Here is a 26,443-nt window from a genome sequence, read left to right as displayed (position 1 = left end):
GAATTGCTTAAGACTAATAATCTATTGAAAGGACTGGTAAAAGATGAACCTAAATAAAAGCTATAAAATATTTTTTTCTATTTTTAGTATGTTTGTGGACAGGCATATATTATGGTTTGTATCTACAATGTATCAAATTGACTTATAAATAAATGATTGATCACATATTTAAAAAGAACATAAACCCAAATGTTTAGCCCATCTGAAGTGAGTTAATTTAAATTTGTTGGTAAGATAACAGTAAAGATATCTCTAAAATTGCTAACACTTTTTTTTTTTTTTTTTTTTTTTTTTGCCTAAGTTACCAGCCAACTGGAATTGCATTGTCTCTGTTAAGGTGTTGAAAGAATATTCTCCCTTGCTTTTAAGGTTTTCCTTAAAACCTTAAAAAACAGTTTAAAAAATTAACTATACTTGTCTGAAGGTTTGATTTTCATGAGTAACCTAAAACTTAAAAATTAGTTCTGACATAATGGGTTAAATATGTATAAATGTATCAATTAGAGAAAACATCTGAGTCATTTATAAGTTAAAATGCTAAAAATGAAATTGCTAAATATAAACACAATTACTCTTGGTCTTCTAAGTGATGAACCCAGCTTAATTCAATTTTAAGATTGGAATCCCTCTGTCACAATATCATGAAAAGTTCATTTCTGTTTTACTATAAAATGTTAAGATTTCTATTTGGACCTGACCATAATTTAATGTTTTAAAAACTTGTTTGAAATTCCTACCCGTGCTCTGAACTCACCCATGCCTGGCTCTCCTTGATCAGGTAACAACCATCACTAAAATTTTAGTGCCTCCTCATAAATTCTGGCTCTCCCTTACCAGATAAAAACCCTCCCTAAAGCCTCAGCAGCACTTCATAAATTCTGATGCTAGAATCTCAATTTACTCCCTATCTTGAAATGTCAAGCCATGTAGATCATTAACCTGCTATCTGCCTTTGTATCACAATTGCCAGAACCCTGTTAGCTATAAGTTCCCAACCCAAGCCCCTTTGTAACTTTTTGTGCTATAAAAACCTTTCTTTCCTGAGAGCTGTTGTTGTCCTCTGTCCCAGGTTTTCCAGAGAGGTATTTGCTGGCCAGCTCTCTTGTGTCCACAATATAACTTGTTTTAATTTGGTTTAAAATTGGAGTTGGTGGTCTTTTCTTTGCATCATGGGTTCAACACTAAGTTCTATAAGAAAAAATATATTTTATTCTAGTAAATGTAAATCTTCTTAAAAAGTTTTTATAAATTTTTGATATATGACAAAAATTGTTTAAGATCACTTTATTTCTGGGTCTCTACAAAGCAAGATCACCAAGAGTTTAAATTCTAATTAATAGATGTAATTCTATATGCAAACCTATGAAGAGTTTCAGCTGTGTTTTGATTTAAATACTGCTGAAATCATAAATTATTTCATATTATTGGGGTAAAAGGAATAATTTACCTAAATTCAAAATTTTTAAGAATTGTTTTAAAATGTACAGTTACAGAGAAATGAGTCAGCAAATAAGAGAAGGAGATATAAGAAAGTTTTTGAAATTGATTATATATTTTTTAAGGAAAATTTAAAAAGAAAAGAAAATGGTTTGGGATGAGAAAGTATTTTATATGATAGAGTGATTTTTTCCCCCTAAATTCCTAGATGGAAAAGAGAGAAAAATCTAAGAATGTAAACAAAATGTAGATTGTCTAAGTAAGTTGGAGATGGTGGAAAGTAAAATTTTCAGGTGTAAATTTTCAGGTCAAAATTTAACGTACTTATATAAAACCAAAATCTAATTCTTTAAGACAAGATTTTCTTAAAACAATTATTAAGATAATCTCATTTATGTTAGCATTTTATCACTTAGAGAAGCTGTCCCTTTTTTATTTTCAGTAAATCAAACTTTAAATGAAAATTTCAAAAAGATTTATGTAAAGACTGCATGCTGCTGGAGAGATCCAACTTTAATGTATTGCTTTCCTGTGACTCTAGAGGGTAGCATACTTGCAGCTCTGATCTGAATTTATCCAAACTTTAGAGGGAAGTAAACTCAATATGATGACTGACAATGGTGGCGACCAGAACAGGGGTGCAATCTCAGTGTTCTTCCCCCCTCTCTAGGAAGGGCATAAACTAGAATATAATCCCTCTTCCAGTTCCAATTTTAAAAAGCAGCTATAACTTAGAAACAAGTCTTAAAATAATTAGGATTTGTTTGTGTGCCTTTCTGTTTTAAAGTCTTTTAAATAATAATTTCATAGCTCTGGTTAAATAAAAAACTGCTATTTTAAGTTATTTAATATATTTAGGTAGACAACTTATATGTATGAATCAAAGTACATATACAACAAAGGATTTAGTATGTTTGAGCTTCATCTAAATGAAGCAGTTTTTACAATTAATACAATGTAGGTTATGTCAACAAGATAAATAATAAGTGCTCCCTTTAATACAGCATGTATTATATCTGAACCTTAAACATATAAAATAGCCCATAAAACTTATGAATGACATTTATAAATTAATGTGCCTGCATTTGTTTGCTTTCTGAATAAGCATTTTCTTATTGTATATCAGAAATGCACTTATACATTGTGTAATAAGTCCATTTGTGTCATTATTACCATTTCCTAAACTTGTATATTTTTATTTTTATCAATACTAAAGCTATATGTTTATTTTTATCAATACTGTTAACCTATGTAGACCTCTAGTTCTGGTTATCCTGAGTTTTGCTTCAAAGGTTTAATTAAGCTAACATGAAGACATCTGTGTAACTCTGCTGCTAATTGTTAGTGACTTTCTTGTGTGTCAAAACTATTCATGTTCTCCAAGTGTGAAAGCCTTATAAATATAAAGCTAAGGAGAGCACTTTATGAAGGTGATGTCCCCTTAACTAAAGTTTTTAGTAATGATAGCTTTTTTCATACTTATAGAAATATAGGAAATTTAGATGAGGATTTAATTTTGTCAGTTAATTTTTTGTAACTGGATAAAAATAACCTGTTATCAATAAGTTATATATGAATATTATGTTATTCATTACATAGGGGTAGAAATTTAAATGTGTTTTTAGAAAATAATTAGAACAGTCTAATTTACACGTTGGTAATGTGGAGCCTGGAAACATTTTTCCACTTTTGCTAAGTTGCTTAGGGCCTCACTTAGTTGCTGAGGGTGGCTTTGAATTTGTGATCCTCCTGCCTTAGCCTCTCAAGCCAGTGGGATTACAGACAGGTGCCCCCATGTCCAGCACAACTTTCCTTTTCTTAAAAGAGAAAATAGTTTGAAAGCAGAACAATTAGAACAACTACAACCACCAGAACATCCAGATTTAGATTTCTATGATGAGCTGTAGCTCATCTTTTTAAAATAATGAAAACGTATAATAAATTAGAGCAAAAAGTGAATGATTTAGAAAGACATAGGCAGACCAACTCATCAAGTTGGATGGACATGTAAAATTATCTTTGACCTATTCATTGAACACCCTAAATTCAGTGATCTTAATTAGGAAATAAAGTAGATTAGAAAGACTGTCCAAGAAAAAAGTTCTCCATAGTATGACTTTCTGAGGTTTTAGTTGGTATTTGTTTGTTTGTTTTTGATATTTTGAAACTTTTTTAAACAAAATTTACATCTATAAAGAAATCTCCATTTATAAGGGCACTTCCCTATTTGTGAACTAACTTCTATAACAGGAAAGATAGCTACTTAAGTCTGCATGAAAACACTCATTTTTTACCTTTTTTTTTTTTTTTTCCTTAACTGGGTCTTTATCAGAATTTTTTTTTTTTTTTATCCAAGTTTGGTATCTTTAAGTTGAAAATTTTCTACCTTGTTTCCCTTAGAATGATACTTCAGAAGTGCCAATTTAGGGTTATTGATTACTTAGGGTAATGGAGAAGAATGATAGCCTTAAGAGAGAGGAAAACTACTTGGAAAAGGAAATGAAGAACCTAAATATAAATGTGATAAGAAGATTTTATTGTCTGTTTGCATTTTGATTATGTTATAACTACATGTGTGTTGATTTTCTGTAGATGTGTTTGTGTATTGTGTATGTGGTATCAAATTGCCTTAGAAATAAATGAGTACTCATAATCCAATAACATAAACCCAAATACTTTTCAAATTTTACATAACTTGGTATAATCATAAGTAAATAAAACCTAGTATTTCTTTAAAAAGCTGATGCGTCTTCTCATCAAGAAAACACCCATATATTTAACTTTATTGTACTTTTCTAACATCCACATACTGTTAAAATGGTTAATAGGGGAAAATACTTTAAATGATAGCTAGCTAACAGTGCTTAATGCCTCAAAATTTTGAAGAGCAATTCAGATATAATAGTTAAGAACAAGCAAATTAGACAAATGTAAATGGAATAAACATTTATAAATGAATTCTCTGTAGTTTTCAAAAAAAATTGATAACTTAAAATGCTATGGCTTGGATATCCCCCCAAATCTCATGTGTGAGATAATGCAAGAAGGTTTGAAGGAGAAATAATGGGTTATAAAGAGTCTTAATTCAATTTTTGAATTAATCCCCTCATAGGGATTAACAGAGTGGTAATTAAAGTAGTAGAGTGTGACTGAAGGGGGTGGGAATTGGGACATGGCTTTGAGGTATATATTTGTATCTGGTGAGAGGCGACTTTCTCTCTGCTTCTGATAGTCATGTGAGCCGCTTCCCTCTGCCACACTCTTTCTCCATGATGTTGGTGGGAACATGAGGTTAAAAGAATAATTCCTCAAAATGTTCCAATTTCTCTGCAGCCCCGCCTGACCTGAAAGCTCAGAAAATGTCACTTCCTCAACAAACTGAGGGAGGGGGCATGTAGAGAATAATAATAATAAGTAGAAAGAGAGACAGACAAGGTGCAGAGGCCAGGGAGGGGGCAGAGTGGCCCTTTGTCCAAGAGGCCACGTTTATTTATAACAGTAGGCTACATTAGGTCAATAGTATCATAACCACATTATTGTTTAGAGTATCAGTAAGGTTGCTTATTCTGCAGTTACATTCCATAGTTACAATATGCAATGTTAGGAGCTTTGTACACTTCTCAAGAAGGTCCATTTTCTAAAGTTACTGTTAGGCAGGCATCTCCAGGAGCACCAGAGTTTAGTGAAACATTGTAGTTATCAAGCAAGCAAGTTCCTTTATTCCCAGGAGCTATGTGCTTAAGATTCAGGTCAAAGCTGATAAGCCTCTAACCATAGCAAACTAAACATCCTATGCCTTTGCACAGAAACTTTCCCAGGTACCAAGCATGCCACAGCTATGAAGTCATCAGGGACCCCAATCCCAAACACAGAACCCCTACAGAGGTAGAAGGTTTGGCAGTCAGTGTAGGTATTGAATAACAGGGAGTGAGAAATTGAAGACTGGTTATCAAAGAAATGACAATGAGTTGCTAACAGATAACCTTCAGGATCACACTTCCCAGCACAAGGAGTTGCTAACAATTACCCCTGTGCTGCTCCTTCCTGCCCTTTGTACAGACATGGGAGAAGAAAGAGAAGGTCGGGGGTTTTGGGTCTATAACAGAGAGACTCTGACCCCTAAAGACACCCACCCAGGTAAAGGGGATGCAGTGAAAATCAAAATAAATGAATCTTTGTTTTCATTTAAAAATGTTTATTGATTGACACATATCTAAGAAAAATTAAGCAAGTTGAATAAAATAGATAAGTTTTGGGAGGGAATTATTTAGGATATGAAAAGACTATTTTAAGTAAAATAAAATTTAAGCTGAAATTTGAAGGATTACCTGGAAAAGGCATCTCAGGGAAAGGAAAGATGATATTAAAAGACCCTTAGAGCTAGTTGTTTTTCTATCTGGTAGAACAGGGGTCCACTCATCAAGAGAGAGAGTGGTGGGTCAGATGGTCTAGGTTAACCGGAGGTTTATCATGCAGAAGGTGCCTTAGGACACAAGATACTGAGTTAGAGTATGTCCCTGAAGAGTTTGAAACTGAACAGGGACACATATGATTTAAGATTTAAAATATCACTCTAGTTGAGGATTTGGAAAGGATAGGGCTACTGTGGATGTCCACTTGAAAATTGGCAGTAGATGGAAAACATACTTCTGAAGAGAATCCAAAAGGATGTGATGCTTATGGGCATGCAGGTGAAAAATTGAAGGAATGAATGGAAATGAAGGGTGTGATGGAGTATTGATATTCGCTACTGAGTAAAAAGTACTATCCTTTGGTGTGAAAATTTTTAAAAATGGAAATGTCGATGACCTGAATACTACACAGCTATAAATCTAGAAATCATATTTTTGTTTCTATTATTGAATAAGCTAAACTCTCCAACAACTTAAATATAATCCTTTCTTTATTGCTTATCATTACCAAGATATCAAAAATAATAAAGTATTAATGAAGATGTAGATAACTGGTAAGAATTTCATTGCTGGTGGGAACATAAAATAGTGCCACTGTGTAAACATTATGGAGGTTCCTCACATGTCTTAAAACACAATTACCATGTGATCCAGCGATCCTATCTGATCACTAATCTGAAAAACTGAAATCAGGATGCCATAGGTATTATTTGCACTCCCATATTCATTGCAGCATTTTTCACAATAGTCAAGATATGACATTAAGCAAAATGTCCCCTGGTGAATGGTTGAATAAGGAAATATGGTATATAATTAAAATAAAATACAATTCAGCTTTAAAAAAAGAAGGAAATCTTGCCATGTGAAATAGTATGGATGAATTATAACAGTCTTATGCTTAGTGAGATAAGCCAACTAGAGAAAAACAAATACCACACAGTTTCACTTAGGTGAGATATCTGAAATGGTCATACCCTGGACTCACATAAAGTCATTTGCCCAAAGGGTCCTTTACTGTCTCTCTCCTGATCCCTATCCTGCATAGACAAAGCAGTCATCAGCTTGTTACTAAGTTTTGGATTAGGCTGGAAACTTGACCATAACTATGCTACTTCTCGTGGCCATTGTTATAATAAAAATATAAATATAACTGAACATTGACAATATTCTACTACTAAATTATGAAATATATATATGAATAGGCCTGAGCAGTTCCAGAGAAATAAGTAAATTTTCCTAGCTGACTTAGACTTTCATGGAAACTATTAACATTTAAAGATAAACCTCGGTAAACCACCATCTTAGCCTTATGGAGAAAGTCTTTAATAAAAGCAGAGAAAATATTCCAGGACCAGGTATGTATGCCTTGCATTATATGCACAGAGCCCAGGAATTGGTCTTTGATATAGTCCCATTCAGAAATGTCTCTGAAAGGTAACAGTGAAACAAAATCATTCCAACTGGCAAACTATGAAGCACCACATCTGGATAATGTTTGGAGTCCAGTGGGCAGAGCAACAATGGCTTGCTTGTGTTACAAATATACAGAGTCAGGGCAGTGACTCATGGGTTGACTAGTTGAGCAAAGACTTGATATAAAGTGGAAGATTAATGATAAGAAAATCTAACATAGAATTATGTCAATACACCTCTTAGATTTGGCATAGGTATCTAGGATGTTCACATTCCATGCCACTTCCCACCAAAAGGCGTGAAATCCAGAAAACTGAATCAATAAGAAGGTGGATTTATGACCTGTCCAATGGCTGTCAATTTCTTTTCCTGACCTTCCAGAATTTGGTATAAAACTCATGTACAAATGAACAGTGGTAAACATTGATGTGGTTATGTCCCTGTAGTATGCTGTTTTTAAGTCCTTTGAGAGGGATAGCTGGGTCAAATGGTGGTTCCATTCCTAGTTTTCCAAGAAACCTCTATACTGATTTCCATTTTGGCTGCACCAATTTGCAGTCCCATCAGCAGTGTGTGTGACTTTTCCCCACATCCTTGCCAACACTTATTGTTGTTTGTATGCATAATAGCTGCTATTCTGACTGGAGTGAGATGAAATCTTAGAGTGGTTTTAATTTGCATTTCTCTAATTGCTAGTGATGAACAATTTTTCATGTATTTGTTCATTGATTGTTCATCATCTTCTGAGAACTGTCTCTTCAGGTCCTTGGCCCATTTATTGATTGGGTTATTTGTTTTTTTGGTGTTTAGCTTTTTGAGTTCTTTATATACCATAGAGATTAGTGCTGTATCTGATGTGTGAAGTGTAAAGATTTGCTCCCAAGATGTAGGCTCTCTATTCACCTCCCAGACTGTTTCTTTTGCTGAGAAGAAACTTTTTAGTTTGAGTCCATCCCACTTATTGATTCTTGATTTTAATTCTTGTGCCACATGAGTCTTATTAAGGAAATTGGGGCCTAACCCCACATGATGAAGATTAGGGCCTACTTACAATTCACAATAGCTAAACAGTGGAACCAATCTAGATGCCCTTCAATAGATGAATGGATAAAAAAATGTGGCATATATACACAATGGAATATTACTCAGAAATAAAAGAAAATAAAATCATTTGCAGGTAAATTGATAAACAACATAATGCTACATGAAGTTAGCCAATCCCCAAAAAACAAATACTGAGTGTTTCTTTGATATAAGGAGGCTGATTCATAGTGTGATAGGGAGCGGGAGCATGGGAGGAATAGAGGAACTCTAGATAGGGCAGAGGGGTTAGAGGGGAAGGGAGGGGGTATGGGGTTATTAATGATGGTGGAATGTGATGATCATTGGTATCCAAAGTACATGTATGAAGACACAAATTGGTGTGAATATACTATGTATACAACCAGAGATATGAAAAAGTTTGCTCTTTATATTAATAAGAATTATAATGCATTCTGCTGTCATATATAAATTTTAAAAATTACATTAAAAAAAGGAACAGTGGTGACTGGGATGGGGACTATACATTAATGTCCAGCATGAATTTTCTCACTAAAGTCATCCAGCTACTGAAGCTGCCAGATGCTTTATCTGTTAATGCAATTATCTCCCCACTATTTCCTAAGAAGTCACTACTCCCTAGAGTTCCAACTAGCCACAAGTAAGAGATTGTCCTGGTCACCTTTTAAATTAGAGGATGCATCAGAAGTACTTATAATTTACAAATAATGGATTTCTCTCCCTCAGTGTAGCATTGCTGCCATGAAATTCTGTGGACATAAAGAAGTTTTAGTGAAAATCATGGTAATAATCTTCATGCTGAACATGACCAGGTAATATAGTAATAGGAAAGGAAATTCAACAAAGTCCAATGTCTGCAAAATTTGCAGATTTTTATCAAGTTCTCATTACTTAATGACAATTGTTTGAGATTTTACTTAGGAGACCATACCTTAGTTATTTGAAATGATAAATTGAAGGATATTGTGTATGTTTTAAATCACAGCCTGATATTGATGTCTTTTTATTTTACTGTGAATACATGAGTCCACAAGTCAAGAAGTTAATAATGAGAATGGGGCCTCTAAGAAGTAGTCTTTACTTTTTCTCTTAGAAAATTGTTTTTCACTTTTATAATCTGGAGCCAGAAAGTTGGGGGTGTAATTTTAAGGAAAAAATTAATGACCCAACCCATGATTTTGGCCATAATTAGAGTGGAAAATATGAGTGTTCTGTTATTATTTTGAGTTTCCCTTTTCCAAATAGGAAAGACATTGCTATCTGTGTATTTGGTGACTGATCCAACTATGTTGCAGAAACACATTGGGACCAGGCAAAATTATGTCTAGTATAAAACACATTACTTGGATACAATTTAATTATCTGATGTTCAAAAATAAATACAGTGGAATGTTGTGAGATACATCAAGAAGCATGTTATCATATTGATTGGAAATTGATGAATTTTGCTTAATCCTGCCAGTTAACCTTGAGTACTGGAGAACCTGCCAGAAGATACTCTTATCATATATATGGAATGTATGCGAATAGAATAAATCACCAACTTCAGCCTCTTCTGAATCTCCAAGTGCTATGGAACTTCCCTGGAGAAATTCTAACTGCAGAAAATAACCTGATCATGGAGCCAACATAAAAAACTCTTCTCAAAATACAGTAAAGTTGTAAAACTCAAAACACATCAATGTGAATCACCTTTTTAAAAAATTGTTAAAATTCATCAAATACATTTTCAGTCTTCACAAACAATTTATTTGCATTTCTGTAATGCATATATTCACAAAGACATACATTGACACATAGTTATTTTTTAAATGAAGTAGTTTTCAATAAACTACATTAAAACAAATAAGAATTTTAAACATTTCACTAAGCCAATGAATGTCACTTATATCAATTATATATCAATACTGAAATGAAAAGAATTATACATGCCATTAAGTTTATAAATGTTATTAATTCAAAGATGATTCAAATAGTATTATTTGCCTTAAATGATAAATATTTATTTTAACATGTTCTTATTCAAGCTGGTAGACTCATGAATCTTTAGCATAAGAAATAATAGGTGAATTTAAACTTATAGAAACTGGAAACAGCAATCTTAAATTCTAGTAAATATTTTTTGGCAGAAAATTAAACTTGATTATAAATAGTGATCATAAATTATGAATATAAGTGATTTAAAATATATGGATTAGCACTTATCAATAGTATCATTACTTAAAAAATTTATAAAATTACTAATTTTGTTCTTTTCCTAATTATATTCTCTAAAAATGATCATTTCATCTTTAACATATTACTGACACTGAAAAAAATAATTCATGTCTTCCCTTTCTGAGACAGTATCCATATCCTTATAGTAGAGGACAAACAAGAATATTTGTTGAAGAAAAGCAGGAAAAAGACCGTGATTATCTAAATGTGTTCAATGAAAATGTTGTAGACCCACCATGATATACCATCACAGTCATAAATTCATGCTGTAATCGCTGTAGCAATAGAGAAGCAGAAGAGTGTTTTTTTCCCCTTAATTTAAAAATAAAATTGTTAACTAATTTCCTGTGGTGGTTATTTGATTTGTGTGGTCTACAGGGAATTGTGAATTTGACTCCTGATTTCCTTACATCCATCAAATTCCATTTAAACTTTGTGCTTTCCCTAGGATTTGGTATATTTTTAGTCAGTGTATAAACTGATTTTTAAAAATTTAAAATTACATATGAAAAGAACATATTTAGACTTTTTAGTGCCCCCTGTGTCAGGAAAGTGAGAGGAAGAAAGAAAGAATGTGACATACTCACTAGTTAATGGTCATGTTGAGATCTAGGCTTTTCTCTAGACTAAGTCAGAGGAATGGAATTTTTTTTTTTTTTTTTTTTTTTGGTGGCACTGGGAATTGAACCCAGTGCATGCTAGGCAAGCACTCTCCCAACTGAGCTATACCCCCAGCCCAGAAGGGGATATCTTAAAACAGAAAACAGAGATGGATTTTCAGTAAGCTTTTTGTGGCTAGAATCAATAGGATTTCACAATTCTAGACTTTGCCTAACTTAGAAAGGTCTGTTTCCTCTTTTCTTGACCTATTCCCTTTTTTTCTTCTTTCCTGTCTTTCCAATTTTTTTACAAGAAAACAAACAACATTTTGTGACCATGAATATAACAGTCGTCGCACAGGCCAGCAAGAATCCAATCACATCTAAAGAGTGGTACTGGAACCAAGTGAGGTCATGGGAGGCTGGCCGTAAGTGCTTGGCTCCTTTGTGGCGCATGACAAACTCGATCCAGAAGACAGCTCTGTCCAGGGGCTTTACAGGCTGATCATGATGAATTCTTGATAACCTCATGGCATTCTCTTTATAACTAAAAGGCAAATACATAAAAATTAGTTTTTATTTTTGTTTTTTACTAAAGGCAAGTTCAATATTATACAAGCCAAAACCCATAGCTATGTTGAGAAAAAGTTTATCTTGCATGAACTTAGCCAGTTGACCAGGATTTTAAGTCATAAAAGTGTATATGTGGAAGAGACATATTCTTAACACAACGTGGTTGTTAGATATAGAAATGTATATGTAGAAAGAAATGAAATATTCAGTTGTAAATAGATAGCCTAATTTTTCAATGAAAAAAAATTGTTATTATGTGAGCTATAGTGTTCAGGACTGTTTTAAGATGAAGATGAGAATAACCCAATATTATTAGATAATATTATTTAAAACATCAATATGCACGGCCACTAACATCTGAATAGATCAAATGACAAACATGGGGAATTAGTCATCAACTTTAATGACTCATTTTACAATGTTGAGATCATTGCAGTGCAGTAATTATTCCTTTGCACACATTTGCATATTTGTGGTGAAAATGACAATGTCTTTCTTGGCAATGTCAGGACTGAATGAAAACACTAAGAATTGGCAAATCCAAGTGCATGGAGTTCTTGAAAGAAATAAAACTCTCTCCCTAGAATTAGAGCCCCCCTAATCAACATGGCACCACAATAGCAAGAATTATTGTTGATAGCTCTAATTGTTTCTCAAACAACACTGAGTAAAAGTCTATGTATTTAAAAGGTAAGATATGTCTTCATTTAAGTTTCCTGGTAGTTTAGCCAGAACTAGTAGGTTCCAGGTTGGTTTGTGCTATCAGGACATTGTTAGGATTGGGGAAAGGGAATGTGGTCATCATTCACAGGTGAATATGACCTAGACCAAGCACCATGAGATTAACAACATGCATTCTTTGTGTATAGTGAAGAAGAGCCATCCTGCCATTCACCTGTAAGGTCAAGATAGTAATCACACACACATGGTCATTCTATTGCACTTTAGACAAAAGTGTAGTTCCTGTAAAAACTTTTTTCTGCAAATCAGATTTTTGTTAAGATTTTCACTTTTTATAGATAAAAGATTTAAAATTTTGAATATACATAAATTTTATAGATAAATGTATACATATGAATACAGGTAAACTGTTTAATGAATAAGAATAATCAAGGATCATGTTCATAAATGTATTATTTCATATTTTTATGAACTGTTTTATGACAATGATAAAATATTTTGAATAATTAAAATTACTATGATTTATATATTACTATGTAATCTTTTGTGCTTCTTAATTGCTTTAGGGAATAAGATAATGGGACACATGTAAACCCATATATATTCTCTACACTATACCACCCTTGTGTTTTCAGAAAATCTCAGAGGCAGTATTAGGTTGAGGATTAGTGTGAATATATTTTAATTAGACAACTTTTAGTATTTACTTGGAAATTTCTGAGTATCTATGATTCTGTTTTCATGAATCAATCATTATAAAATTAAATTAGAATTTAATAGAAATTCTATACATTAGAGGTAAAAAGAATTACAAAATCTATCAGCTTTCATGTTTAATAAAATGAACTAAATTATCAGTAATTAACATCCTGGTAAGAAAGAAATTGATTAAACTTCAAGAACAACATTTATAGGGAAAAAATCATACTAAGAATTATTGAAGTTCCTAACCCCTAGCTACCTCATAAATTGTGATGTCTAAAAGATCCTAAAGCTATTAATGACTCAGAAATAGCTATTAGCAGTGTTTAACAACACTGTTTGACAGTATTAGTCATTATTTTTGAATGTTTAATATTGGGAACATTATCACTTTCATTTTGCACTTAATAAATGGTTTATATTATTTAAATATTTTTATTCATGAAATTAAACAGATTATCCAGAAAAACCTTTCCATTAGGAAGGTTGAGGCAGTGGTACTTTTCTAGGATTACCAATAACATAATCAATGGCAGATAAGTCTTTAAAAGAAGTAGTACTCACGAAGGGTCATTAATGACTGTTCTCAAAGCACTGAGCAAATCCGCACTTGTCATTGTGTTGAAGTTCACCTCCACGGCTGCTCCTTTGGCCCTCATGTGAGCGATGTTATCAGGTTGATCAGCAAACATGGGGATTCCCACCATAGGGATCCCATGATAAATAGCTTCATAGATCCCATTAGTTCCACCATGAGTGATAAAAGCTTTGGTTTTAGGATGACCTAGTTTGGGGATGGAGGGAGAAGTGGGTATGGATTTCAAGCTAACACATTACCAAAATTTCAGAGATGGAAGCAACAAAAAGCTATAGTATATAAGTCCCTGAAGAAGGCAACATTTTTTTTTAACAAAAGCTAATCTCATAAGACAATGCTACCCTAGAAAACTGTGATCCCAGAAAGAGAATAAATTTTTTCATTGTCTGGGAAGACATTACTTAGGTGGTGTTACCTGAGCTGGGATTGAAATTTGAAATATGATGGATGAGTCTTAACTGAGAATTAGGGGAAGCATGAATTTATGAATTTAATGGCCATTTGTTTAATTATAGCTGCTTTAAAAAATGGAATCAAATATGAAAATGTTTAGTTATTAAATATTTTTAAAGTGCACTTGTTGTTATTCAATAGCAAGATTATGTGACAACAAACTTACAAAGTAGTGACTTGACTTTTCTCTTATCCAATGATACAACTTTTCTTCCCCCACAGTCTTACCAAGAAGGTCATTCTGAGGTAGCCAATCAAAAATTCGAGTATTGGCTCCTAATGTGGCTGGTTTCTTTCCTTGGTATCTCCATAATACCTGCGGAAGACAATGCTATCATGTTTCTAGTACACACAATGAGAGTGTGTTCAGTCTGTAGACTTATTTAGGAATCACATGCCTCCATACTACCAGTGATAGCTGAGTGAGGGGTACATAGAAGCAGTTTGCAGCTTGCAAATATTGAGGTACATACTGAGACTGTTCATGACTATCTTTAAAGACTTGTATTCAGATTCTATTAAGTATGGTATATTTTGAGGATTATTACTTAAAAATTGTTGGAAGTAATTCTTTAGAGAAATAGAATATAAATAGGACTAGTCTAATAAATCAGAACAGAGAGGTTAAAAACATTGAAAGAAACATGAATTCTGTGTAAACTATTGCATCCTACATGGTATGTTTCAAGTGTAATTTTTTTTTTCAAAAATGTAATTAGCTTTAGATTTTGGGGTTTTTTTCTCTTTTCTTTTATTCTTATTTATTTATCTATCTATCTATTTATTTATATTTATTTATTTATTTTGGTGACAGTATTTTTTCTCCATCTTCCTTCCCCTCTCCCTCCTTCCTCCTCTCCTTTCTCCCCTCCCTTGCTCCCTTTCTCCCCAGCACTCTCTCTAATTTCTTTTTGAGGGAGGATTAGATATCGATTTATATTCTACTTCCCAATAAAGTATTTTATTAGGATATTAACTATTTTGTACATATTTGTCTTTTGCTAGAAAGGCAAATTTTCGGAGGTACTAGAGGTTGAACCCAGGGTCACTCGACCACTGAGCCACATCCCCAGCCCTATTTTGTATTTTACTTAGAGACATGGTCTCACTCAGTTGCTTAGTCCCTCACTAAATTGCTGAGGCTGGCTTTGAACTAGCAATCCTTCTGCCTCCTCCTCCCCAGTCTCTGGGATTATAGGAGTGCACCACCACACCCTCCAGAAAAGGCAAATTTTAAGAGGCAAGTATAGAAATGGAAACTAGAAATTCTATTATGCCAAACTAGCATAGTTACCTTTGTACTATTCTATGTAGTTTAACTAATATATAAATATAAAAAGTACCAGGATACTTCATGAATAGGATTATATAGAAAATAAAAATATAAACTTATAAATATAAACTTATAATGATATAAATATAAACATATAATGATAAAAATCAAGGCTAATTGAATAACAAATCAAAAATGAATATTGTTTGAAAATAATGTTACAATTTTAATTGCTTTTATCCAATTTGGATAGAATAAGTGAATCTAATCTTTTACTTCTAAAGCAATTACACTTTGGTAGAGTTTTTAGAAAACTCAGAAATTCAGATTTTTCTGTACTATGTATATAGTCTGTCTATTTTCCTGGACTGTCACAAGCCAGCCATAGGTTATGTGTGTGAGCTATGTCACATTGGAGTACATGAGGGGACTGGACTGACATTGCTGCTCTGAGGGCTGACATGTGTCCTTCTCACTCACTCTGCCTATGATCCCCACACAGCACTTGAGATGAGTGTGGCCCTCCAAGATGTCAGCCAATCTGCTGACCACAAGACATCACCAAACCATCCCTGAAGCCTAATCCCTTGCCTTATTTGGGTGGAACTTTCTCAACTGTCTTCCCCGCAATAAATAGGGTTTCAGGCCTGCTCTCTCTCTCTTTTGCCTGCCTCTCTTGTCTCCTTTGTGGGAGGTGAGGTCAAGGAGGTATCACTGAACCACAAAAAAAAAGGTATTTTCTGTCTTCAGAAAATTTTCTGTCTACAGAAAATTCTGTACTTCAGAACTGGAAATAGTCGATGCAATCCAAAATGTTACAAAAGGCTTAATATTCACACTTCTATTCTGTTAAAATTAAGTAATACAAAAATGAGTTCCGATAGTGATGCCAAGGTTCTGTTAGGCAAATGGTCAAATGTGCCTAAGTACAACATTTTAATATTATACAAATTTGTACCCAACCCTGATGTCAGTTATGCTCAGTGTTAATGAGTTTCAACATCCATCTGCAAAGAGTGTGATTAACTATCCTGTCTGTCCCATTACTAAGAAGTTGCTGACCAGAGTGGCAACTCATACTGACCTTCTGTGGAATCTGGGCAAGGGCTGAGGCAATGAGATTGGCCTTTTCTTCTGTGAGGTTTTTGACCATTGACCCCAGAGAAAATGCAACAACACCATCTTCCCCTGAGCTCTGGACAAAGTCTTCCATTTCCTGTGGACATAAATTTTTTCTTTTTAAAAGTGCAGCATCACAAAGAAAAAAAAATGTTCACCTATACTTAGAAGTAGAAAAAGTAAAAACTAATGTCAGAGAAATTGTTAGGCTGATTCTATCTTTTGACATATAACTATCTAGTCTCTTTAAAAAGAAGTATATCCCTGAAACTTATGGCTAATATGTATTGTAAGTAATTGCAAGTACAAATATGAATCAAATCACTACAGAGACAAATAGCCAATGATGGCAGCTCTTCTCATGGTTAGTGCAATTGTTATTCTCAAGGTATCATTTTCCCAACCAACAGAATTATCTACAAACTGGTAAAAATATTTCATGGCAGGAAGCCCAAGAAAGGATCCAGATCTAGGCATTTATATTATCAATATGCCTATTATATCCAAAATGTACCTTCCTAAGAGACAAATGTTCAAGATAATTTTTTCACAAGGATTCATTTTTCTGATTAATAGGGCTAAGAAGAAATTTGTTAAAAATGTGATATATATATATATATATATATATATATATATATATAGGAAGAAGATACCACAGTTTATCTTCTTATAATAATAATGAATTTTATAAGAAGGTGCACTTAATTTGCGCCTTAGAGCAGTAGTGAAGTACAGATTCCTATATAAATAAAATCCCCTGAGTCATTGCTCAGTTTTGCAAATTGGGCACTGCAAAGTTGAGGACTAGGTCCTTTTACATAATAACCTATGTGAATGCCACCCTCTAAAGTCAATTTATGACTAGTAAACTTATCAGAGGAGGGCAATGTGTTGAATTAAAGTGCACTGTTTTTCCAGGTTGCTTAATGTCAGGAGAATGTTTCTGTTTTCTCTTAAGCAGGTGCTTATCAAGCAAATCAAAAAACAAACACACACAAACACACACACACACACACACATCCAATGCTGATCTGTATTTTTGACTTAACAGTGTCTATTTTTTTTATTCTATTTATTTAGTGTCTAGCATAATTCATTCATCAGCTGTAAAAGTTAAGATTGGTAATCATACTGCTCAAAGTCTATATCAATAGGTAATCTGAGATTGGAATTGAATTCAAATTGGAATCTTCTTGTAAAGCATGTCCAAAGTTATTTTTGTGAAATTATACATGTGAAAGGGAGAAAAGGATATATAAAATAGTGTGGTAGGGGTATTATCCAGTGATCATGGATGAGTTGTATCTCTCTCTGTATATTTATTTAGTTATTATTTTATTAACTCCTGTACTGACAGTACTTAGCATAGCTTTTTTGCAGCCATAAACTTGAGTGTTAAGCATATTCAGAATCTTGAAGTAAAATTTTAAACTTACATATGCTTTACTTATGTTAAACAGAAATCAAAAACTCTCCTGGGAAAGTTTTTGATTCTAATCATGGTTATCTAATTTATTTGTTGTTGTTGTTTCTTAAAATTTATTTATGTCCAAAATTTCTAGCATTCCAAGTTTTTCTTTGAAAACTTTGGAATATGGTATACAATTTTATTTTTCTCTCAAAAAACAAATACTGACATCATGCTTACAGAAAGCAATATTACATTTGAATTGGGGTGGGTTTCTACTCCATTCCTTAACAATTGGCTTTATTTTGGTTTTGGGCCACATGAGGAATGCCAACAGTCAGAGGGTAAATGTGCATCTCACCATGCAAATAAAAGAAAAAGTGACTGTATTTCCCTCTTTTCTCTCCACAGAACAATTCCCAAGATCATGAGATGATTGGTGGGGTGTTCCACTCATGGGGAGTGGATCTCTTCTCTGGTACGATTTCACATGCACTGGCAGAGGCATATTTTATACTTAAATTACTACAAAGACATTATGACATGAAATTTTCTCCTTTATCCATTCTTCTCAGGCACAATATTTGAGAAAACTTGACTTCTTATGTTTTCTCAATGTTTCTTCACAATATCTTTCTTTAAGAGAATTCCATAAGGCTCCAGGCTGCCTCCCACAAATTCCAGGGACCGAGCTGAGACCTTTGGGATAGGTGGGAGGAAACACTTGGGGCAGCCACTGCCTAGGAACTGAGGTTCTGCTGTCTCTTCTGCTTGCTGAGGTGTTTGAGTGACCAAGTGCTGCCTCAGCACATGGACTGGCCTGCAGGACCAAGAAGGAGGGAGAGATGGGGGCAACTCTTCAGCTGGTTGTACCCAGTAACTCATGGAGTGAAGGCCCCTGACTGTCCAGCATTCTGTTGGCAGTCAGTCCAGGAAGTGAGGGCCTTAGGCGGAGGCTGGTTTTGAATTTGTGATCTTCCTGACTCAGCCCCAAGAGTTGCTGGGATTACAGGCATCACCCAGCGAGTCTTTCAGTTTTATTATTATTTCCGTATGCTGACAACTGTCAATCTATTTTTCATGCTTTCTACCAATACTGAGACCTTGTGCTACCCCCAAAATTTCCAGAAATCACGTGATAATTCATTTTGGTCAAAAACTAAACTCATCATCAACTCTGGAGTTTTTTTTTTACCAGTTGTTTCCTATGATACTAAAGGTAATAATCCCCCGGATTAAAATCTAAGAATGCTACCTTATTCCATGTCTTCCCTTAATACTTATTTCTTCTTATTCATCAAATTCTGTGCAATTCACAAAGAATTCTCACGAAGGTATTTTTCTCAATCAACTGCTTTGGAAAATGTCCTTGGTGATCAGGTTTCACATTAATATCTTAATGTCTTCTTAGTGATTCCATGGCTCTCCTTTCTGTCCTTTTGCTCAGTATCCACACTAAAGATGCAGGTATTTTTAGTACACTACTCAAGTTATTTTATTCTTCAGCTAAATTCTCAAGTAAAATCCAAAAGACCTAATATCACTCAAAAAAGACCCCTATGATGAAGAAAATAACCTGGGAGTGGTAGACTGAAAATATTCAACAACATATCTTTGTTATTGGAGTGTGAACTTTAAAGGAAAATGGGACAATTTTATCACCATAGACCTACCTTAGGTAAAGGTTTGGCAGGTTTACAGTGCAATCCTCCAACAAACTCAAAATTAGGTAAGTATGGACGAGGAAATTCAAAATCCCAATATGTCCGGATTAGCCAAATTTCAGCTTTGCCCATAGTCTCACATAATGTAGTGGGTCTTCCTGGATAAAATGAAGATTTGCGTGGAGAAATTTAATACACATATTTGCCATATTTGCTAGGAAAAAACAAAAATGCATCACTGATTACCTTATAAGCTATTAAGGAAAAGAATAAAGACCTCTAGAATACTTATAATGACTATATGTTAAAAGGAAGAAAGGAAAGGAAGAAGGGGGTAAGAGAGAGAGGAAAGAATGAAAGAAAGAAAACAAAAAAAAGGACTTGGGGGCAATGAAAGACAATTAATATGTAAGTATAGATTCGTAACAGTGAAGGAAGCAAAAATTTAACTACAAATATTGAGAGATTTAGTACTTGTTCTTTCTCTTTAATTTAGTGCAGAAGATAGATTAACTCCATCACATAAGCCTCATTCAAGTCACCTCTCAAAAACTTCCCAGTTTTTATTCAGGAACAGGACTGTCTTACAGCTTGTATAGTCTCTTTCAAACATATTGTTGAAGAACCCATACCTATTTCAATCCAACATTTTTCTGAATCAAATCCTATCACTTAAATTTATTTATCATTATGTTTTCAATAAACAGTTCCTGATTAATTCACACTGAACACCCCCCTTATATGTGCAATACATATATAGATAGTATTAATATCATATACTTATTCTAGTGTTAACTTTAAATGATGTTTTTTGAAAGGGGTAGATTCTAAGTATTAACTTTAGGAGTTTTGTAGAAAAGAATGAGTATTTGTCAATAAAGTCAACCTTTTCTACATACAAGAAAATGTGTTTTGCAACGGAGAAAAGAAAACCTCAAATAAGAATATTTTCTTGCTGAGAATTCTAATAATTCTAATAATTGGTAAGTAGATACTCCTGGGATAGAAAGCCTCTTTGAAGAGTCATTACTTAGTAGTATTTGAAGATATGTGTGAGTTCATGTAACCAATGTCTTAATTTGATAATGAAGAAAGATTGCCCAATGAAACTCAACTTGAAATTTTCAGAGATTGGATGAAAACTTCTCTCCACATCTTCTACATCAAAATGTTTGTGTCATAGAAGTGCCTTTATTTTGGGCTGAGGATGTAGCTCAGTGGTAGAGCCTAGCTGTACAAGGGCCTGGGTTTGATCCCTACACTTCAAGTAATAGATGCTTCATTTCATATGTGCCACATCCTGCCTTCATTATGAATTCCCTAGGTGAAGTTTATGTTCATAAGTTCTAGAACAAATTTTTAGGAAGACCAAGCTTCTTCAGTAAAATTGTATTTTTGAAGCAGTGATCACAATTATATACATAGAGTCAAAGAAAAATGAAAATAAATTTGAACAAATGCATACAAAATTGGCAAATAATTTCATAAGAAATTTTAAAAGTTATACTAAAGAATTGTGAAATAAAAATACTGAATTAAAATTTACCATCAATTATTTTATTGTAATTATATTATTTATATAAATAGTTATAAACATTGGGCAATTATGTGATATATAATTAATAAATTATAAAATATGAGCTGTCAAGTGAATATTGTTATTGATTGCATATATTATTTTAAAACTAAGTCTAATGAGATGGCTTTTAATTTGAAGAACTCCTGTTAGTAACTTGAATTAATTGCTACATGCCTGTCTGTAATTTATGTGGACAAGAGAAAAATTTAGTAGGAGGCATTTACCAATCTCTGAGATGACATGTTAGCTAGACTGATGTGTACAGATGATTTCTAGGCTATCTAGGTGTTTTTATTTCCAATGGAATGCGAGAAAATGTATATGCACATTTCTGGGTCACTTTTTTTAAAAAATTAAAACTATATTCTCCATTTTACCTTCATTTTCTTTCATGCCAGTGTACAAAAAACCTTGTCCAATTATCCAGGCAAAAACAGCATCACAAACTATTGTAAGAACTAAGATAATTAGTTCTTGATTCCTGGATGACTTTGTGAGTAGAACTTATTTTCTTCAGGTAGATAGTTACATGAGGGAGAAATAATTTCTGTACATTTATGATGTTTTGTTGTATGTTTTTACTGCATCTCACACTGTAGAGTCCATTGTTTCATTGTAGGCAACACGTCATAGTAGCACAAACTAGAATATTGACAATGGATGATATGAAGCTGTCATATCCTACAAATACTTTGAGAACAGAATTGACAGGATCTCCATTCAGATTATTTATGTACTGTAAAAAAAGAGAGTTGGATGTATAATGATCCTAGTTATGTTTTTACCTGAGTGACTAGAAGAACTGAATTTAATTGAATAAAATAGGGAAACTTAACACCTATGATAAAGCGAAATAAAAAAGCAAGGACAACACAAACCTCAAAGGTTTAGATCTTTTTTACCACAGATGGAGCCCAGAGGCACTTAACCACTGAGCTATATCCCCAGATCTTTTTATTGGAGGTAAGCTCTTGCTAAGTTACTTGGAGCCTTGCTAACCTGCTGAGGCTGACATTGATTATTCTTGAACCTATGCCTTCCCATCAATGCCTGCCATGGTACCAAATTTCAAACTTTCTTTGTACTTAACTTTCTTACATATTCCTTGCTAGCTACTGAAAAAAAACAATAATACCCATTGTTTGGATTAATCATTAAATTGGTATCCACAGTTACTTACAAGGGAATTTATCAATTCCAAAACATAAATTAGCAAACAGAAAAGCTAACTAAGCTGTGTATCCATCCAGTCCTGGGCTTTTCTGATCAAAATTCCAATGGCATTCCTCATAGAAATAGAAAAAGGAATCATGAAATTCACCTGAAAAAATAAGAGACCCAGAATAGGTAAAGTAATCCTTAGCAGGAAGAGTGAAGTAGGTGGCGTCACTATACTAGACCTCAAACTATACTACAGAGCAATAGTAACAAAGACAGCATCTTATTGACACCAAAATAGACTGGTAGACCAATGGTACAGAATAGAGGACACAGAGACTAACCCACAAAACTACAATTATCTTATATTAGACAAAGTTGCCAAAAACATGCATTGGAGAAAAGATAGCATCTTCAACAAATGGTGCTGGGAAAGCTGGAAATCCATATGCAACAAAATGAAATTAAACCCCTATCTCTCACCATGCACAAAACTCAACTCAAAGTGGATCAAGGACCTAGGAATTAAACCAGAGACTCTCTGTTAATAGAAGACAAACTAGGCCCTAATCTTCATCATCTGGGATTAGTCTCCAACTTCCTTAATAAGATTCCTATAGCACAAGAATTAAAACCAAGAATCAATAAATGGTATGGAATCAAGCTAAAAAGTTTCTCCTCAATCAAAGAAACAATCTGTGAGGTTAACAGGGAGCCTACATCCTGGGCGCAAATTTCTACCCCTCACACATCAGATAGAGCACTAATCTCTAGGGTATATAAAGAACTCAAAAAGCTAAGCACCTAGAAAACAAATAACCAATCAACAAATGTGCCAAGGACCTGAGGAGACACTTCTCAAAAGTGGATATACAATCAATCAACAAATATATGAAAAAATGTTCATAATCTTTAGCAATTTGAGAAATGCAAACCAAAACTAAGATATCATCTCCCTCTAGTCAGAATGGCAGCTATTATGAAAACAAACAACAATACGTGTTAAGGAGGATGTGGGGGAAAAAGGTACATTCATACATTTCTAGTGGGAGTGCAAATTGGTGCAGCCAATATGGAAAGCAATATGGAGATTCCTTGGAATACTGAGAATGGAACAACCATCTGACCCAGCTATCCCTCTCCTTGGTTTATACCCCAAAGCCTTAAAAACAGCATACTACAGAGACACAGCCACATCAATGTTTATAGCAGCACAATTCACAATAGTTAAACTGTGTAGCCAACCTAGATGCACTTCAATGGATGAATGGATAAAAAAAATGTGATATATATATACACACACAATATATATATATGGAATATTATTCAGCAATAAAAGAGAAGAAAATCATGGCATTTACAGGTAAATGGATGGAGAAGATAATTCTAAGTGAAGTTAGCCAATCCCCAAAAAACAAATGCTGAATCTTTTCTCTGATAGAAGGAGGCTGACTCACAGTGGGATAGGGAGGAGAACATGGAAGGAATTGATGAATTCTAGATAGGGCACAGGGGTGGAAGGGGAAATGAGGGGGTAGGGGATTATCAAGGATGGTGGAATATGATAGACATCATCATCCAAAGTACATGTATGAAGACACGAATTAGTGTCAACATACTTTATATACAACCAGAGATATGAAAAATTGTGCTGCATACATGTAATAAGAATTGTAATGCATTCATTCCATTGTCATTTATTGGTTTTTAAATCAATTTTAAAAAAAGAAAAAAAAGAACTAACTAAAGTTTTCAAGGCAAGCATTATATTGATCTTAGGATCATTCTGAACATTGATCTGAATCCTGCTTGTTAGTGGCTGCAGTCCAGAGAGTATATCCACATATAAGTAGGAAGTCCACATAGAAAATTAGGAAATCAGGCAATTTGAAGAGGAAAAAGTAAATCATTTTTCTTCAACTCAATGTTCAAACAAAAAGAAAGTTTCCCAGTATTTATGAGTACTTTCTGTCACTGAAGGGTGGTTTTCTTTATATAATAGAATAGTTTAATCCTTACTAAATATGCAAAGTTAGGCCCATCATTGTCTGTAGAGTGGTGGATGTAGAAAACTTAATTGCTTACAGTGGATACTGAAGTGGAAAATATTTATTGTTTAATGGAACTCAAATAAAATGGAAAACAATGTGTAAAAACTTGACACAACAAGGTCAGTGTACAACTTGTGCCCATTACAAAATCTGAGCCTATAACCAGATATATTTAGAAACAAGAATACCTACTATTTTATTTTAAATTGTTTACTGTTTTGACATTAATATAATCTAGTATCATTCATTACCTATGGACTACAGATTATAAATGAACCTCTTCATAAAGAATATCATGTTTTAACAGTCTTATTAAAAATATAAGATTAGTTAGGAGAAAAAGAGATAACTATTAGTAAGTCAGAAAAAAGTTTAAAATTAGGAAATCAGAAGCAATAATCATATAGTGTTAAACACACACTATATCATGAGAGACCAGGTTAAGAAGATAGGGATAGATATTCAGTCTCTTTAAGCCATATGAATGGAGAAAATGAAAGACAATTCCTTCTTTTCATCAGAGCAATTATTTGCTAACATTTTACTAAAACTTTGCTATCGAAAGAGAGTCCCCAAAGACAAAGATGAGTGACATTTTCAGTACATACTTTGCTTGATGAAGAATTCCCCTCATTTTAGTCTGCTAAGATAACATTTCTGTTTCTGCTTACCTTAAATATATGTGTTCCCAGAAGGCTTCATTCATAACCCTGTATACCAAAATTTTACAGTGATAAATTTATGGTTCTATCTCTTCCATTTGTCTCTGAAGGTAGAATTAAAGCCAAGATCATGGTCTCATGTATCTTATTTCCAATATACTAGATGTTAAATTACTTACTCGGAAACTATTGCAGTATAAATTTAGTTTAAAACCTTGTCTAAAAGCTAAGAATTTATAAATGGGGCAACTTTAGCATTAGTTCTATGAAACAATATATCTGTTAGAAAATCAGTGTATTATGCACAAATTGATAAATGTAATACACAACATAAAAAGAACAAAGGACAAAAACCACATGCTTATTTCAAAATGCAGAAAAGCACCCAACAAAATTTAACAAACCTTCATGATAAAAACTGAGAAAACTAGGGATAGAGGGAATTTACCTTGAAACAATAAAGGCTGTGCATGAAAAACCAGAAACTGATATCATACTGAATGGGAAAAAAATGGAAAGTATTTTCCTTAAAATCAGGAAAAGAAAAGGATGTTCACTTTTACCACTCATATTCAATCTATTCCTTGAAATTTTAGCCACAGGGATTAGGCAACATAAATAAATAAGTAACACAAAGAGAATAACATAAGTCAAATTATCCATATTTGCAGATAATATAATTCTCTTATACATAGGTGACCCTACAGGTTCCACCAGAAGACTTCTAGAGCTATTAAACAAATTCATCATAGTAACAACACACAAAAATCAATAATGAATCTGCTCATAAAGAAATCAGGAAAGAAATCCCATTCACAAGAGCTTTATTTTTTTTTTATTTTTATTTTTTTTAAAGAGAGAGTGATCTGGAGAGAGAGAGAGAGAGAGAGAGAGAGAGAGAGAGAGAATTTTTAATATTTATTTTTAGTTCTCGGCGGACACAACATCTTTGTTGGTATGTGGTGCTGAGGGTCGAACCCGGGCCGCACGCATGCCAGGCGAGCGCGCTACTGCTTGAGCCACATCCCCAGCCCTCACAAGAGCTTTAAAATTACATATCTTGGAATAAACTAACCAAGAAAGTTATGACTTCTATAATGAAAATTACAGAACACTAAAGAAATAAATTCAAGATGACTTTAGAAGATGGCAAGACTCGGAATATTCATGAATAGGCAGAATTAATAGCATTGAAATGGCCAAATTGCTAATAGCAATTAGCAGATTCAATGAAGTTTTCATCTAAATACCAAGGATATTCTTCACAGAACTAGAAACAATCATCCTAAATTTATGTGAAAGAACAAAAGACCCAGAATATCCCAAGCAATCTTAGGCAAAAAGAGCAATACATGAGGCATCACAAGACCCTATTTGAGAAT

General features: G+C 33.5%; 1 protein-coding gene across 5 annotated transcripts in view; it reads right to left on the bottom strand.

Annotated features, from left to right (window-relative positions):
- Positions 1–11,245: 11,245 nt before the first annotated feature.
- Positions 11,246–26,443, bottom strand: part of LOC113176220 (UDP-glucuronosyltransferase 2A1) — a 43,639-nt gene continuing 28,441 nt past the window's right edge. For 3 of the 5 annotated variants that reach the window (XM_077803176.1, XM_026380649.2, XM_026380648.2), the window contains 5 exons: positions 19,621–19,769; positions 16,505–16,636; positions 14,376–14,463; positions 13,661–13,880; positions 11,246–11,687 (listed from right to left, as the gene is read on the bottom strand). In XM_077803176.1, coding sequence (XP_077659302.1) covers positions 11,408–11,687; positions 13,661–13,880; positions 14,376–14,463; positions 16,505–16,636; positions 19,621–19,769 — 869 coding nt within the window. In that variant the 3' untranslated portion in view covers positions 11,246–11,407. The remainder of the gene's footprint in view (positions 11,688–13,660; positions 13,881–14,375; positions 14,464–16,504; positions 16,637–19,620; positions 19,770–26,443) is intronic. The other 2 variants (XM_026380646.2, XM_026380650.2) reach the window with 1 other exon arrangement.

The sequence above is a fragment of the Urocitellus parryii genome, chromosome 10, assembly GCF_045843805.1.
Source record: "Urocitellus parryii isolate mUroPar1 chromosome 10, mUroPar1.hap1, whole genome shotgun sequence".
In the NCBI taxonomy this organism is placed as follows: domain Eukaryota; kingdom Metazoa; phylum Chordata; class Mammalia; order Rodentia; family Sciuridae; genus Urocitellus; species Urocitellus parryii.
Note: the sequence above shows the minus strand (reverse complement) of the source record. Positions and strands in the feature narration are given on the sequence as shown.